General features: G+C 41.8%; 1 protein-coding gene across 3 annotated transcripts in view; it reads right to left on the bottom strand.

Moving 5' to 3' along the window:
* LOC138487944 (calcium/calmodulin-dependent protein kinase kinase 1-like) overlaps positions 1-13,673 on the bottom strand; it is a 1,547,719-nt gene that overhangs the window by 725,058 nt on the left and 808,988 nt on the right. For all 3 annotated transcript variants that reach the window (XM_069614593.1, XM_069614594.1, XM_069614595.1), the window contains one exon: positions 6,418-6,454. In XM_069614593.1, coding sequence (XP_069470694.1) covers positions 6,418-6,454 — 37 coding nt within the window. The remainder of the gene's footprint in view (positions 1-6,417; positions 6,455-13,673) is intronic.

The following is a 13,673-nucleotide window of genomic DNA, read 5'->3' as shown; positions in this document are numbered from 1 at the left end:
TTATTAATAATAGCATTGAAGGATGGTTATTGGAATCCCCTGACTCAGACATTTTATAGTAGGGGATTTCAATGCCCACTGTGACATGGCTAAAAAAGAGATGGATAGACATTATGAATTGTGGGACGAATCATTTATCAATGTATCAGTGGAATTACAAAATTAAGGCTATGACAGGTGGAAAAATCAGCAAACTGTATATGGAGCATGATGGCTGAAATTGTTGTCAAATTGGGGGTTGAACTACTTGGAACCTAACAAAGGAATTTGTACCGGGGAAACCTGGTATCATGGGAAGGTTGGGTATCGACTTGATTACATGTTTGTTAATGAAAAACTAAGTAAATCCAGTATCTCGCTTGAAAATATTACTAACCCTCTGAGTGACTACAAAGCTCTGAAGGGAAAATGTGTTAAATGTCAAACACAGAGCTGGGAGGTTGGAAAGGTGATGAATATACAACTTACAGCGGGAGGAAATATGATTACCTGGTCTGATAAAAATGTAGACACAGTTAACAGAATGTTTGATCGGATTACCATTGATGGACAGGAAATTGCACTCAATGGTTTCAATACGATTCTAAACTTGCTGGGTTTGATATAAAAAAGAAATAGCAAGATGGTGTTGAAAAACAAGGAAGGAAAAAAAATCACCCACATACATTTGACCATCTAATTTATGAGAGGAAAAAGAAATGAAGTGGGAAATTAAGAAGCTCATAAAGTCATGTGATTTAGACGAAGAAGAGAAGAAAATTAGATCAATTAACATTATGATGCATTATAAAAATTGGCTTAAAGATCAAAAATATAATAATAATGCAAACTGGACGTGCATATATAAGCTATGTAAAACCCACGATTCAAAATAATTCTGGTATCTATACCGCCAATTCCTGATGGAGGACGATAATAGAGAAAACAATGATGTGGGTCAGCATGTGTGGATGCACTACATTACAAATCTCTTCTTCAAGCCGTATCACATTACTTATCCTCAATTTAGAAGTGGACCTAATGGAACACAAACCTTCCCTTATAATATCTCAGATATCCTTTTAGTATTAAAAAACCCCAAAAAATGGGCAGTTCTTTTTCTCCAACTATTTATTGGAATATAGGAGAGGGGAACTATTCCTGACAGCTAGTGGACAGCTATAGTCATCCTTATCTTCAAAAAAGGGGATAGAAAATTACCGAAAATTATCGCTTGCTTGCTATGACTGATAGTAACTGTAAGATGTTTTGCTCTCTGCTAGTGGCCACTTTGAATAATTGGATTAAAGAGAAGGGATTGTTATCTGTACAACAAACAGGTTTTAGAAAAGACCATAGTGCATTGAACAACTTGACCATGTTGAACCACATCATTGCTGACACAAACGATAAAGGGGAAAGATTGTATGTGTGCTTTATTGACTAATCAAAAGCATTCGATTGTGTCAATAGAGATATACTGTGGGAAAAATTAAGGGAAAAAAAAGATGTCCAAAAATTCTTCACTTCTTAAAGGAAATGTTTAGGGATACAACGGTCTCTATTTGCCTGGGTAAAGGGGGGATGATATCACCAGAAATCAGAACAAACACTGGCCTTAAATAGGGATGTGTTACATTGCCAATTTTATATAATCTGTATGTCTCCGATATATGGGACAGATTCAGGGTTATGAATAACTTTCACCAAAAGTGGGATCAAAGCTATATGTGGCCTTATGTATGCGGATGATACCATCCTGATGTATAAGACCCCAATGGGATTGCAAAGATTGCTGGACAAACTTTACCTCTATTCAGAGGGTAATCTAAAAATCAACACCAGTAAGACTAAGATTATGATATTTGGAGCAACAAAGAAAGAGAAAAGAACATTTGCCTCCTGATGGCATATAAACTTCGTAATTCTGGAGGTTGTAGAGGCCTACTCGTATCTGGAGATTCCCATGTTAAGTAATCATAGTATAAACTTCTTCCAGGAAATGGTTGAAACCAAAATATTTAAAAAATGGAATGTCATACGTAAATATATGTCTAGTAAAGGAGGTCACTCTATAGAAGGCTACCTAGAGGTATATAAGAGCTGCATTATACCTGGGGTATTATATGCCTCAGAAAAAGTGGAGAAGAAATATTTGAGTAAATTAGGCAAATTGGAAGGGACACTTTGGAGACCTGTATTAGGATTGCCCAGTGGTGTACCTATAGAAGCAAGAAGATGTGAATTGGGGCTCATTTCCCTGATGACCCTGTGGAAAATAGGATGTTGTAAATTGTATTTCAGAATGATGATGGGGGTCGGGGGAGAAGGAATCCTACTAAATATAATTGGAAAACATAGAAGTGAGGGTAGGATTAAGAATTACTATATACTTAGTTTGTAAAACATTGTATTGTCCTTCCTCGAAGATTTAGGTTTAAATGTACCAAAGGAGAAAGATGATTTTACTAGAATCCTTAAAAACCTAAAGGAAAATGCTACCCTCTGCTACCCTATGTGAAAATCAGTCCTATCTTTATACTAAGACACATTATACTACCTATGCTTTACAGGGACTAAAACCGGCCACTCCAAGAGAATATTTATTAAAAACAGGCAATAGGGCATTGAGAAGATTCATTAACCAACTACGTATGAATACCCTCCCGTGTAATGAATTCATTGGTGCATGGACAAAAAGCCCTGAAGCAGAAAGATTATGCAGGCATTGTAAAATAGAGGTAGAGACGGTCAGTCACATTCTTACGACATGCAATGAATTTAAGGAATGGTACCAAAAAGGGTACAGAAACCTGGTTAGGGATCTTAGAATGATCGAATCGGATCAATTTGGGGCAATGATTTACAAAGGGGAGATTAAGGTCTATATGGGGGCAGCTTTTTGTATTTGGAAAAGAGCCATCAATTAGGGATATTTGTTATTATTATTATTATTATTATTATTATTAGTTAGTATTTTGTACCTTTTTAAAAAGGATTTTCCGACAAATTATATTGTTGAATCATTTTAATAATTAGTTTAAGCTATTATCGATTTGAAAAATGTGATGAAATGTTAATGAAAGTATCCTTCTTACTATATTCATTGTACTATTGGCCTTTAAAATTCTGTAATTAAGGATTTGTTTATATATCTGTCGTTGCTTTATATAAGGCTTTTATTAACCAAATTGCACTTTAAACTAATATTAAACAAAACAAAAAAAACAATATCAACTCGAAATAACTATCACATAACATGCTTATGGATAGATGTTCTGACCATCCACTCATCAATAATGAAAGTAAGGGAATATTTAAGGGAATATCACATTCAGTAAAATAGGCACTCCTGCATACCCCCTTTTTCTTCGCTACAACTTTCATTTTTTTTTCTTTTTCTTTTTTAAATGTTTATTGGTTTAATATAAGTAAGCCATCATTTAGCATTACTAATTAAATTAACCATTTACATTCATTTCCTAATCCACAATTCCATCCATTAAATGAACTTTATAGACACACATTTGCCAGTCTTTAAATGGATATACCAAAATGAGATGTGGAAAAAAAGAGAACAAGACTTCAAAGGCAGAGTCCATGGCCTTATTCCACACTTTTAGGACAATGGGCCTCATTATGAATGTGGCGGTAAGGCAACAGGCGTGCAGACCGGCACCTGAAAGCAGAACTCGTGATTGCACCGGCACCGTTATAAACCATGCTCCCCACCCCCAACGGGCAGAATGGGGATTGCGAGCCGGCCCATGCCGGCACCCGCGAATGGCCAATTACTGGCACATTCATCTCGTAATGAGGCCCAATGATTGTTTTTTTGGCCTGTAGTAAGATAGCTTCTACAAATGTAAGCATTTCTAGGCATAAACTAGTACTTTCACCCATAATCATCCATTCCCACCAGTTCTGATCAAGATTTAAATAAAACATCATTTGAGCTTTCCTCAGTTAGATGGTGCGTAGATTGGTCAAATTAGGGCAAGCTGTTACCCAATGAGGCAAAGTTTCAATAATGCTTTCCATTCTGCAGAATCTACAGAAGGCTTCTTCACAGACTATCAGTTTCCTCTCCAAAGCTATTTCTTTGGTGTTTAAAATATTTAGTCTGGCTCGAAGGAGGAGATCTCGATAGGTTGGCGAGGGGAATTTGTTTTAGATATGCTGGCAGGTTGTTTAATCCTCCTTTTTCTTTTTCTTGAGAAGGTCTATGCAGATCTTGGTTTCTATCTTGTACTGTTTCTATCCAATCTTGCTTGGCTATTTTCCTTTTGATTTTCATAGGATTAATCAATAGTTCTTCACATAGCTCTCGGTCATACATTATGTTTGCAATCTTAAAGCACCAATTCTGAAATGTCACATCGTGTCCTTTGACTTGCCCAATAAAGATTTCTAGGGGTGAATCAATCTCTGACAATTTGGTTTTCCTGTACAGAGCTATTGATTTCCATAGTACCATGCTCTCCAGAGATTGCAATCCAAGTTCTTGATGTATAACCGATATCTTGAGAGCATTGGGTAATTTCAGGCATTCACGCCAAAAGAGCCCCTCTAGGGATGACCAGATTTTCCATGGCAAACAAAGCATTGCTTCCGATCCATATGTTAAGATGGCAGCATCTTTTTGTCGATAGAATGACACAAGAGGAATCAAAGAGAATCTTTTGTATTTTTTGAGGATTTTCACTCCTTGTGCTGCTAGTCGCTTCATTTTTAATCAGAGAGTTTGATAGTCTGCTTTGTCATCACAGTTCTTGTTGATCACCATTCCTAGGTAAGTCATTGAATCAACGACTTCAAGTTTCACATTATTAATCCACCAATTCTGATTCTTAAGATTTAAGAGTCATGCAGATGACAACTGTAGGACGTTCAATTTATAAGCGTTGATTTTTATATTGTTTGTTGTTAAATATTGGTGAAAGCATTATAGTCTCCTTTGAAGACACACCGGAGTAGTCCATAAACACAATATCGTCAGCATAAAGGATGCATGGCGTTGGTTTGCCATTTATTTTTGGAGGAAAAGCGCAGAGCTCATCTTGGGGGACTCCTAAATCAGCGATGTAAAAGCTGAAGAGAAAAGCGGACAATGCACAGCCTTGCTTCAAGCCTGAGTGGCAATTTTCTTTGAGAGTACACCGGAATATGAAAGTCTAGGCAACTGCAACTTTCATTTTAATGTTTGAGATGGCAGGGAGGAGATACTTAACCATCAGAGTTGGTGGCAGACACCACCTGGCTGCTACCATCTTTGCGAGGGCAGTGCTTCCTCCATCCTGAACGCCATAGGGAGAAATGGCACTGAATACCTGCTGGGAAACAAGAGGTCACATCCTCTTAGTGCTCCCCCAGTGCCACCCTTCTTAGGCTCCTTTTTTACCCGTTTCCAAGGCAGTCAGGGTGTTGAAAATGACGGCATGGAATTGTCAGTAAGCGACTCCTCACCAGTAGCTCAGAAAAAGTTGGTCTGATAAAAAATGCGCCTTCCGGTGACACCCATTTTGTCCTTTCTTGACCATTCACCACTGATAATCATTATTGATAAAATAATACATAGCTCACATTAAAATGTGGAAACAGCTATGAGAAGATATTTAAAGACATGGGCCCTAATCCAGCATTGTGAACCAAGTCTCAAAAAATGTATGCAACATACCGTACATCGGGGCCTATGAATGGACTGCCATGTTCTTTTGATGAACATATGCATGTCAGGTCAATCTTGTACTAGGTAAACTTCACCCTACTTAAAAGTCTACCTTGTGCTGTTTTAGGTATGCAACTGAATGGAGAAAGTTGTTACTTTCCTCATCACCTTATGTGAAAACCAGATTTCTGCTGAGAAAGAAAAACCCACAAATATCGACATGGTGAAGGAGAAGAAGAAGGAGGAGAAGGAGAAGGAGAAGAAGAAGGAGAAGGAGGAGGAGAAAACGAAGGAGAAGGTGTAGGAGGAGAAGGAGAAAACGAAGGAGAAGGAGAAAACAGAAGGTGGAGGAGAAGGAGAAGAAGGAGAAGAAAACGAAGGAGAAGGAGGGGAAGGAGAAGGAGAAGGACGAGTAGGAGGAGGAGTAGGAGAAGAAGAAAAGGAGAAGAATAAGTAGTACTATTCTTTTGATGACCACAGTCGGATCGCTGGAAAGCAACACTTCACTAGTACTGTTAGCAGGCACCAGCCCTCCAGAGATGTGGATACATGGAATCTAAGAATACAGTTCGACCACACATGCTCAACACCTGTGCTTTCAGCGGAGCAAGCTGAACAGCGTCTGACCCTATTTACTGGCTTAACTCTCTTGTACTAACACCCTGGTGTTTTGGATGCAGGTTTGCTGGTAAATTAAATGACCAAGCATTTACTTTGACACTTTCTTTGATTGGAATGTTGCTACTACAAAAAAACATATCAACACCTACCCATATATAGATTGTCTTCTGCAGGATCATCCAAGACCTGAAAATGACAAAAGGCATCATGACGTAAAGGTAAGACTCAGAGCGGGGACAGGGTGAGGAGGTGAGAAAGAGAAGGGCAGTGGTCACATTTAATTCAGAAAAAAAACAATCAGAAAAGCATGATAAATAGAATTAATGACACTATCAAGTTTTATGTAGCACTTCATGCTGTATTTGACCATCTTTTAAGCACCCACATATCAGGTGCCACTTTTGACCAATTGTTAATGGTACACAGTTTATTCGCCTCGGTAAGAGGAAGGACTGAGTTGGCCTGAACAGGAAAGTAACCTGCATCTGCAGGGGGCAAGGCAAATGTTTAGCTCACTATACTGCCTTAGCAGGTGGTTGAATTAGTTATATGTAGTGATGGACAGAGGGACGCTACACAGGTGCGAGTAGAGCCCAATGAATGCAAATACCCATTCACTGAGGGTTGATATACCGCTAGCCGTTAGCCCAACAGGCGTGTCCAAGACTCTATTCCCATTAACAGAGGATGCAGCTGGGAAGTGAAGCACAATTTATTGATCTGGGATTTAAATCAGAAAACAAGGGAGGTGGTCTTTATATTTTGGGGAATTAAGGGCATTTAGGTCGTAGAGGTAAACACTTGGAGGGGGTGGCTTGGAAAGAGATAGTTGGAGTCTCATTTGTGGCCTTCTGGCCAATAGGGACATTGCAACTGACTCCGCCTACACCCTCTTTGAATCTCAGAGGCACCAGCCTGTCCGGGACATAGGTCAGTCCACCCGGGCAATAGTGTGCAGCCAATGTGCACTCACTATTCTCTTGGCTCAGGGAAAAGATTCAAGGATAACGGGCAGCGATGCCTCAGGACCTTGAATGCAAAAATCATGCATCTGTGCATTCCTGAAAGTGGATTCTGTATCACCAGGATCGAGATACACGCTTACAATGCACAGGAGGAGCACAAGGGGGGCAACATTCAGATCCGGTCACGAGTAGGAGAAGAAACAGTGACCAAATCCACCACAAAATACAGACCGGACATGCAACAACTGATGGGGTCCAGCTCAGACACCCACACTTCATGGACACTCACAGGTATCCTACAGAACCATAACACTCAAATGTACCATAACAGACACTGACCGGATACATAACATGCCTATCCACCTCATGGTACATCCAGGCCATTTCTGACAGGACTAAGCAGCAAACACCGCCAATAAGTGTGCCCCGCACACAGAACCCGCTTCTGTCTGTCCTGCACACATCAACCTAACAGCATAGCAATCTTTCACTGTTCCCTCTGCTCCGCTGACCAAACCCAAACCATATTCCTGCAGCTTCCAAAGTGCAAGGGGACCATGCAAATGGCAGAGGAGCACTTTATAGCAAACAATAAGAAACTCAGTGAACTCATGCCTCATGTTGGAGAGTCTGGTATTTTTTCATTATTAACTTCTTTCATTTATCAAGGGCAATTAAAGCAGTTAATTACAAAGTGATTTTGTGGTGAACAATCTCAAATTGGACCGTTTAATCATTAATTTGGGAGGATTTTACAGCAATGCTGTTTTTAGAAAAACAATATCACATTTGATGGACATTTACTTAAAAAAAACTAACATTATGCATTTTTGCTCAATATCATTGCAGTAGCAAATGTCACCAAAACAAGTATGTGCATTTTAGAATTTTGTTAAAATTTCAACTTTTACAAATAGGTATTTTATTGTTTATAGGGGTTTATGCATTTCAATGAATGACAATTGCCTTCCTAGCACCGAAAGCAGATGGGACCTACGAATAAACAGTGAGGACAGTGCCCAGAAAGGATTTAGTCTGAGCTCCACCTCAGACAACAGTACAAGCAGTGACATGATCGCCAGGATATGCCAGTAGGTGCTGATGCAGGAGTCAGGCTGAGCTCTATATCGGACAGCAATACACAAGCTTTCACTATCACCAGGATATCCCAGCAGCGGCTGATGCAGGAGTCAGGCTGAGCTCTCCATCAGACAGCAACACACAGGCATCACGATCACCAGGATATCCCAGTGGGTGCTGATGCAGGAGTCAGGCTGAGCTTTACATCAGACAGCAACACACAGGCATCACGGTCACCAGGATATCCCGGTGGCTGCTGATGCAGGAGTCAGGCTGAGCTTTACATCAGACAGCAATACACAGGCATCACGATCACCAGGATATCCCAGTGGCTGCTGATGCAGGAGTCAGGCTGAGCTTTATATCAGACAGCAATACACAGGCATCACGATCACCAGGATATCCCAGTGGCTGCTGATGCAGGAGTCCGGCTGAGCTTTATATCAGACAGCAATACACAGGCATCACGGACACCAGGATATGCCAGTAGGTGCTGATGCGGGAGTCAGGCTGAGCTCCCCATCAGACAGCAATACACAGGCATCACGATCACCAGGATATGCCAGCAGCGGCTGATGCAGGAGTCAGGTGAGCTCCTCATCGGACAGCAATACACGGGTGTCACAATCACCAGGATATGCCAGTAGGTGCTGATGCAGGAGTCAGGCTGAGCTCTACATCAGACAACAGTACAAGCGGTGACATGATCGCCAGGATATGCCAATAGGTGCTGATGCAGGAGTCAGGCTGAGCTCTATATCGGACAGCAATACACAAGCATCACTATCACCAGGATATCCCAGCAGCGCCTGATGCAGGAGTCAGGCTGAGCTCTCCATCAGACAGCAATACACAGGCGCCATGATCACCAGGATATCCCAGTGGCTGCTGGTGCAGGAGTCAGGTTGAGCTCTATATCGAACAGCAATACACAAGCGTCACTATCACCAGGATATCCCAGCAGCGCCTGATGCAGGAGTCAGGCTGAGCTCTCCATCAGACAACAATACAGAGGCATCATGATCACTAGGATATCCCAGTGGCTGCTGATGCAGGAGTCAGGCTGAGCTCCCCATCAGACAGCAATACACAGGTGTCACTATCACCAGGATATCCCAGTGGCTGCTGATGCAGGAGTCAGGCTGAGCTCTCCATCAGACATCAATACACGGGTATCAGGATCACCAGGATATCCCAGTATATGCTGATGCAGGAGTCAGGCTGAGCTCTCCATCGGAGAGCATGAGGGAGCAGGCCCTTCACCCACTAAGCCTCTCTATTCATCATGCAAAACCATTCACCTCCTATCTGCCAACCCATCACTCCTAATCCTTTATCCCTAAGATTACAACCCTCACTACTATTCCTTTAACTGTAACTCCCACCCCTTTACTCCTAACTCCCATCTAGGAACTGTGATGAATCTGATGATGTCATCAATCCTTTCCTGAGGCAGCCTCTCCACATGTGGCCAGGGGATTGCAGTCGCTATCTGATCCAGACCATGGGGGTGGCTATGCGAGGGAGGATCACATGCGAGGAGGTGACCCTTAGGGGGGTAGTGAGGCACTGTCAGATGAGACAAGGTATCCGCCATTCCTTTTAGGGATATCCCCTCCATTCCTCATGCTTTTATGGCATATTGTTCTGTACAAAAGGACACAGGAAACCCGACTGATAATTCCCTACATATTCATGACCCAAGCTACACAACTGGGATGAGCAAGAGGGATAGAGGAATGAAGATCTGCAGAGCTCAGTAACCAAAAACACTCTAGTTGTTGGAAGGAGTGGCGCCCTGGCGGGATCTTTAAAGCCTCAACAGCTGTTGCAGTAAAGAGAGAAACTGACAGGAGCTGTCGGCTCCCATTGGAAGAAGGAATGGCTGTGCGAGAGGCCTGCTGCACGCTAGACCCACGGATGAGGGAGGAGCAGACCAAGTGCTGCTCAACGCCGAAGACTGCCAATACCACTGACAAGGAGAAGCGGGAGAGTCTGCGCTCTCACGTTGCACGGGCAGTGACAGTGGAACGCTGCCCACAGACCTCGGAAGCCAAGCAAAGTGCGTAGGAAGGACGGGACGCTTCTCTGACCTGCCAGTGAATTGCAGCAACCAGGGAAGTGCCCGAAGGACACTGAAGCAGCCGCACATAACCAGTGAGCCCAGCTGGGGAAAGTGAGATGCCGGGGTGCTTCGCGGCAAATGCTGGGCACAGTGGGACAGGGCGGCGATCCCTGTAGAGGTGTTGAAAAGTAACAAGCTGTTAAAAGAAGGGTTGCAAATCGCATTGGGCATTAAAAGCATGGCAAATGCTGAAGTTTGGTGAGTCTAAGAACTGCACCCCGAATTGAGAAACCTGAACTTTTTGTGAGAAGCCCTGGCAGGATAGTGAACCAGGCACTTATGAAGGCACCTGGCAGGGGAGTACACAAGGTGTTGTGTGAGTCTGGGACCCACACGCAAATAGTGACATTGTGAAAAGAGAATCCCAAGGAAGATACATGCCCTAGGATTATGAATTGTATTCATGACACTGCGAGACAAGAATTGTATTTGTGACATTTTAAAAGAGAATCCAAAGGAAGATTCGTGCACTTGGGATTTTGAACTGCATTAAATGTGGAAAGGACCTGAGAAAGGGAGTCATTTCCCCGGGAGGGAATTGTAATGCCAAGAGGAGAGGATTTTACTTTTGGGCTACAAGGAACTTAAGTATTCCTTTTGAACTTTTTGTTTTATTGGAAAGAAACCTGGTGAATGGAGCCATTCCCAGAAACTGAATACCATCTAAGTGGAAGTCTTTTTGTTGGATTCATACTTTTTGTTGAACATGAACATTTGTGCACTTTTCAAGCCAGAGACAATGCCCTTAACACCTGAGAGTTAGTTTTAGTATGCAAGGACTAGGATAGGATTTCGTACACAGGACATTTTTGCTTTGGACATCTTGACACGGGACAGACCATGGAGGCACTTAAAAACAATTCCTTAAAAAATGAAAACGGAGAGAGCCTGGGAAAGAAAGCCAGGGAGGAGTTACAAAGGAAGGAGCGATATGAAACACAGAGGAAGCAGGCAAAGAAGACGAATAGCAGAATGGAAGATAGACTGAAGAGGGGATATGGCACAAGCAAGGTTACCCACAGGATGAGTAAAACAGTAGTCTAATGGAGAGAAAAAAAAGAGTGAAAGTATGAGTATTATAGTAGCATAGAAGGCAGGAGGGAAGAATGCAGAAGAGCGAGGATTTCAAAAATTTTGGAGGAAGGAGGAATGCAGGGAATCTCAGCTTTAGGAGTGTTCAGATGAAGAGAATGAGAAAGTATCCATTGCTTAACAGCTGAGTGTTTTTGAGAAGGATCTGAGAGCTGTCAGCATAGACACAGCAATGAAGACCAAATGAGGGAATAATAGAAGAGAGACAAACAGTCTAAAGAGAGAATAGTAGTGGGACAGAGAGGGCTTTGTGGTACGCCAAAGTGGAAGGGTAAAGAGCAAGAAGTGTCACTGACCCGCAAGGCAGAGAAGGACCTGTCAGAAGAATAAGGAGAGACCAGGAAAGAGCAGAACTAGAAATACCAAGAGATACAGCAGACAACAGAATGGTCTACCATGTGAAAAGTGTTAGACAAATGAGAATGGAAGGGAAGACTGTTTATAATGGTGAGAGGAAGTGAGGACGTTTATGACACACAGACAGCGCAACAGTTTAATATGAATGAGCATGATGGAAACCCAATAGTAATGGAGGCAAAGGAGAATTATATTCAGCGTAGAGAGATAATTAAGAATAAGCACTAGGCTCATGAAGTTTAGAATTAAAAGGGGGAAGAGGGTTAGGAGGGTAATTAGAAGATTGAGAGGGATGAACTATTATCTGTTGTATTACAAAGGGATGATCACTGAATGCCCATAGGATAGCCAACTCTTCAGCAGTTAATGCTTGACCCCAGTACAGGTGACTGAGAAGGTTTACAAGAAAATGAGATGACAAGAATGTTTGTCACAGTAGTGTAATAAGAAACATTCTTTAATCCAATATAAATACAGAACTTTTGATTTTTTTTATTTTAAAAAATTAAATTGCAATTTTCTAGACACACTGTCTCAGCCCATCGATTTCCTGGGAATGTGAGCATTCATTGCCAGTAAATGTCCCCAATTCTTAAGTTTCTGATGCCATAAAGGAACACCCAATATTCACCCAGGATACTGACCTGTTCTGGACAGCACCCTCTATCTTTTCATTTACCATTCTCGACTCCTCTGCACCAGCTCTTTGTTTCCCTCCATCGGATGCTCTTCTCTCTCTCCCATCCCTCCACCACCCTGTCCATACTGGCTGAGCCAGGGGTCACGTGACCCAAACATCCCACAGACTGGAAGCTCCCAGGAGAGCCTGCCAAGGCAGCCAGCGAAGGGCAAAGGCAAAGGATGGCCTGTTTATCATGCACCAAAGCCCTGATCCTGCCACTCACACATCCAGCAGGCCGAACTACATACAGTTAAGCACCTCAGTCTTTGTTTACCCACGAGTAACTATCTCCTCAAAATGATCTCTTACATAGCTAGATTGTTGTTTGAACAGGTAGCTCAATTCTTGCCCAACTGTACTTCACTCTCTAGTTACCTAGATTAATTTTCTTATCTCTAAATCAACTGAAGCACAGCTTTAGAAATCTGTTACTTACCCATATCAATAATTATATAAGTAGATTCATTATAGCTGATGCACATGAATCATTTCCTACCATGATGAGTTATTGCATAAGTAGACTGTGCAGAGTTAATCACTGTCCACTTGTACCTCGCTCCTCGGCTCCCTACAGTAATTGCACTACTAGAAGGATTATTGTATACGCATATTAATTGTGACAAAGCTAGATTAATTATTGCATACTTAGATCAATTCTCTGTATCCAGATTAACTGCTGCACATCTTGATTATTTGTTACACAGGCAGACCACTTGTCACATAACTACTTATTTTGATGCATAGGCTGCTTATTGCATGAAGGAAGTGTTGCATAACCCGATTAATTGTTGCTCACCTAGATATATTGTTGCATAGCCAGATTAATGGATTGCTGTATAAATGTTTGTCGCCCTTTCATTGCCCAGTTTAGTTGCCAAACATCTAAATTAATTTTTCTGTAGCTAAATCTAGTGTTGCATACCTACATTAACAGCTATCCAACTATACTTCACTCCTTGGGTTGAGAAACTTGTTTCCCGCCTAAATAATTGGTGCATAGCTAAAGCACTGCTGAAAAGCTAGTTAAGCCATTGCATACATACATTGACTGTTTGTGATAGGTAGGTCAATTGATGCATACTTAAAACTACTGGTGCATATCTA

This window comes from Ambystoma mexicanum, chromosome 9 (genome assembly GCF_040938575.1).
Source record: "Ambystoma mexicanum isolate Mex_15411 chromosome 9, UKY_AmexF1_1, whole genome shotgun sequence".
NCBI lineage: Eukaryota > Metazoa > Chordata > Amphibia > Caudata > Ambystomatidae > Ambystoma > Ambystoma mexicanum.
Note: the sequence above shows the minus strand (reverse complement) of the source record. Positions and strands in the feature narration are given on the sequence as shown.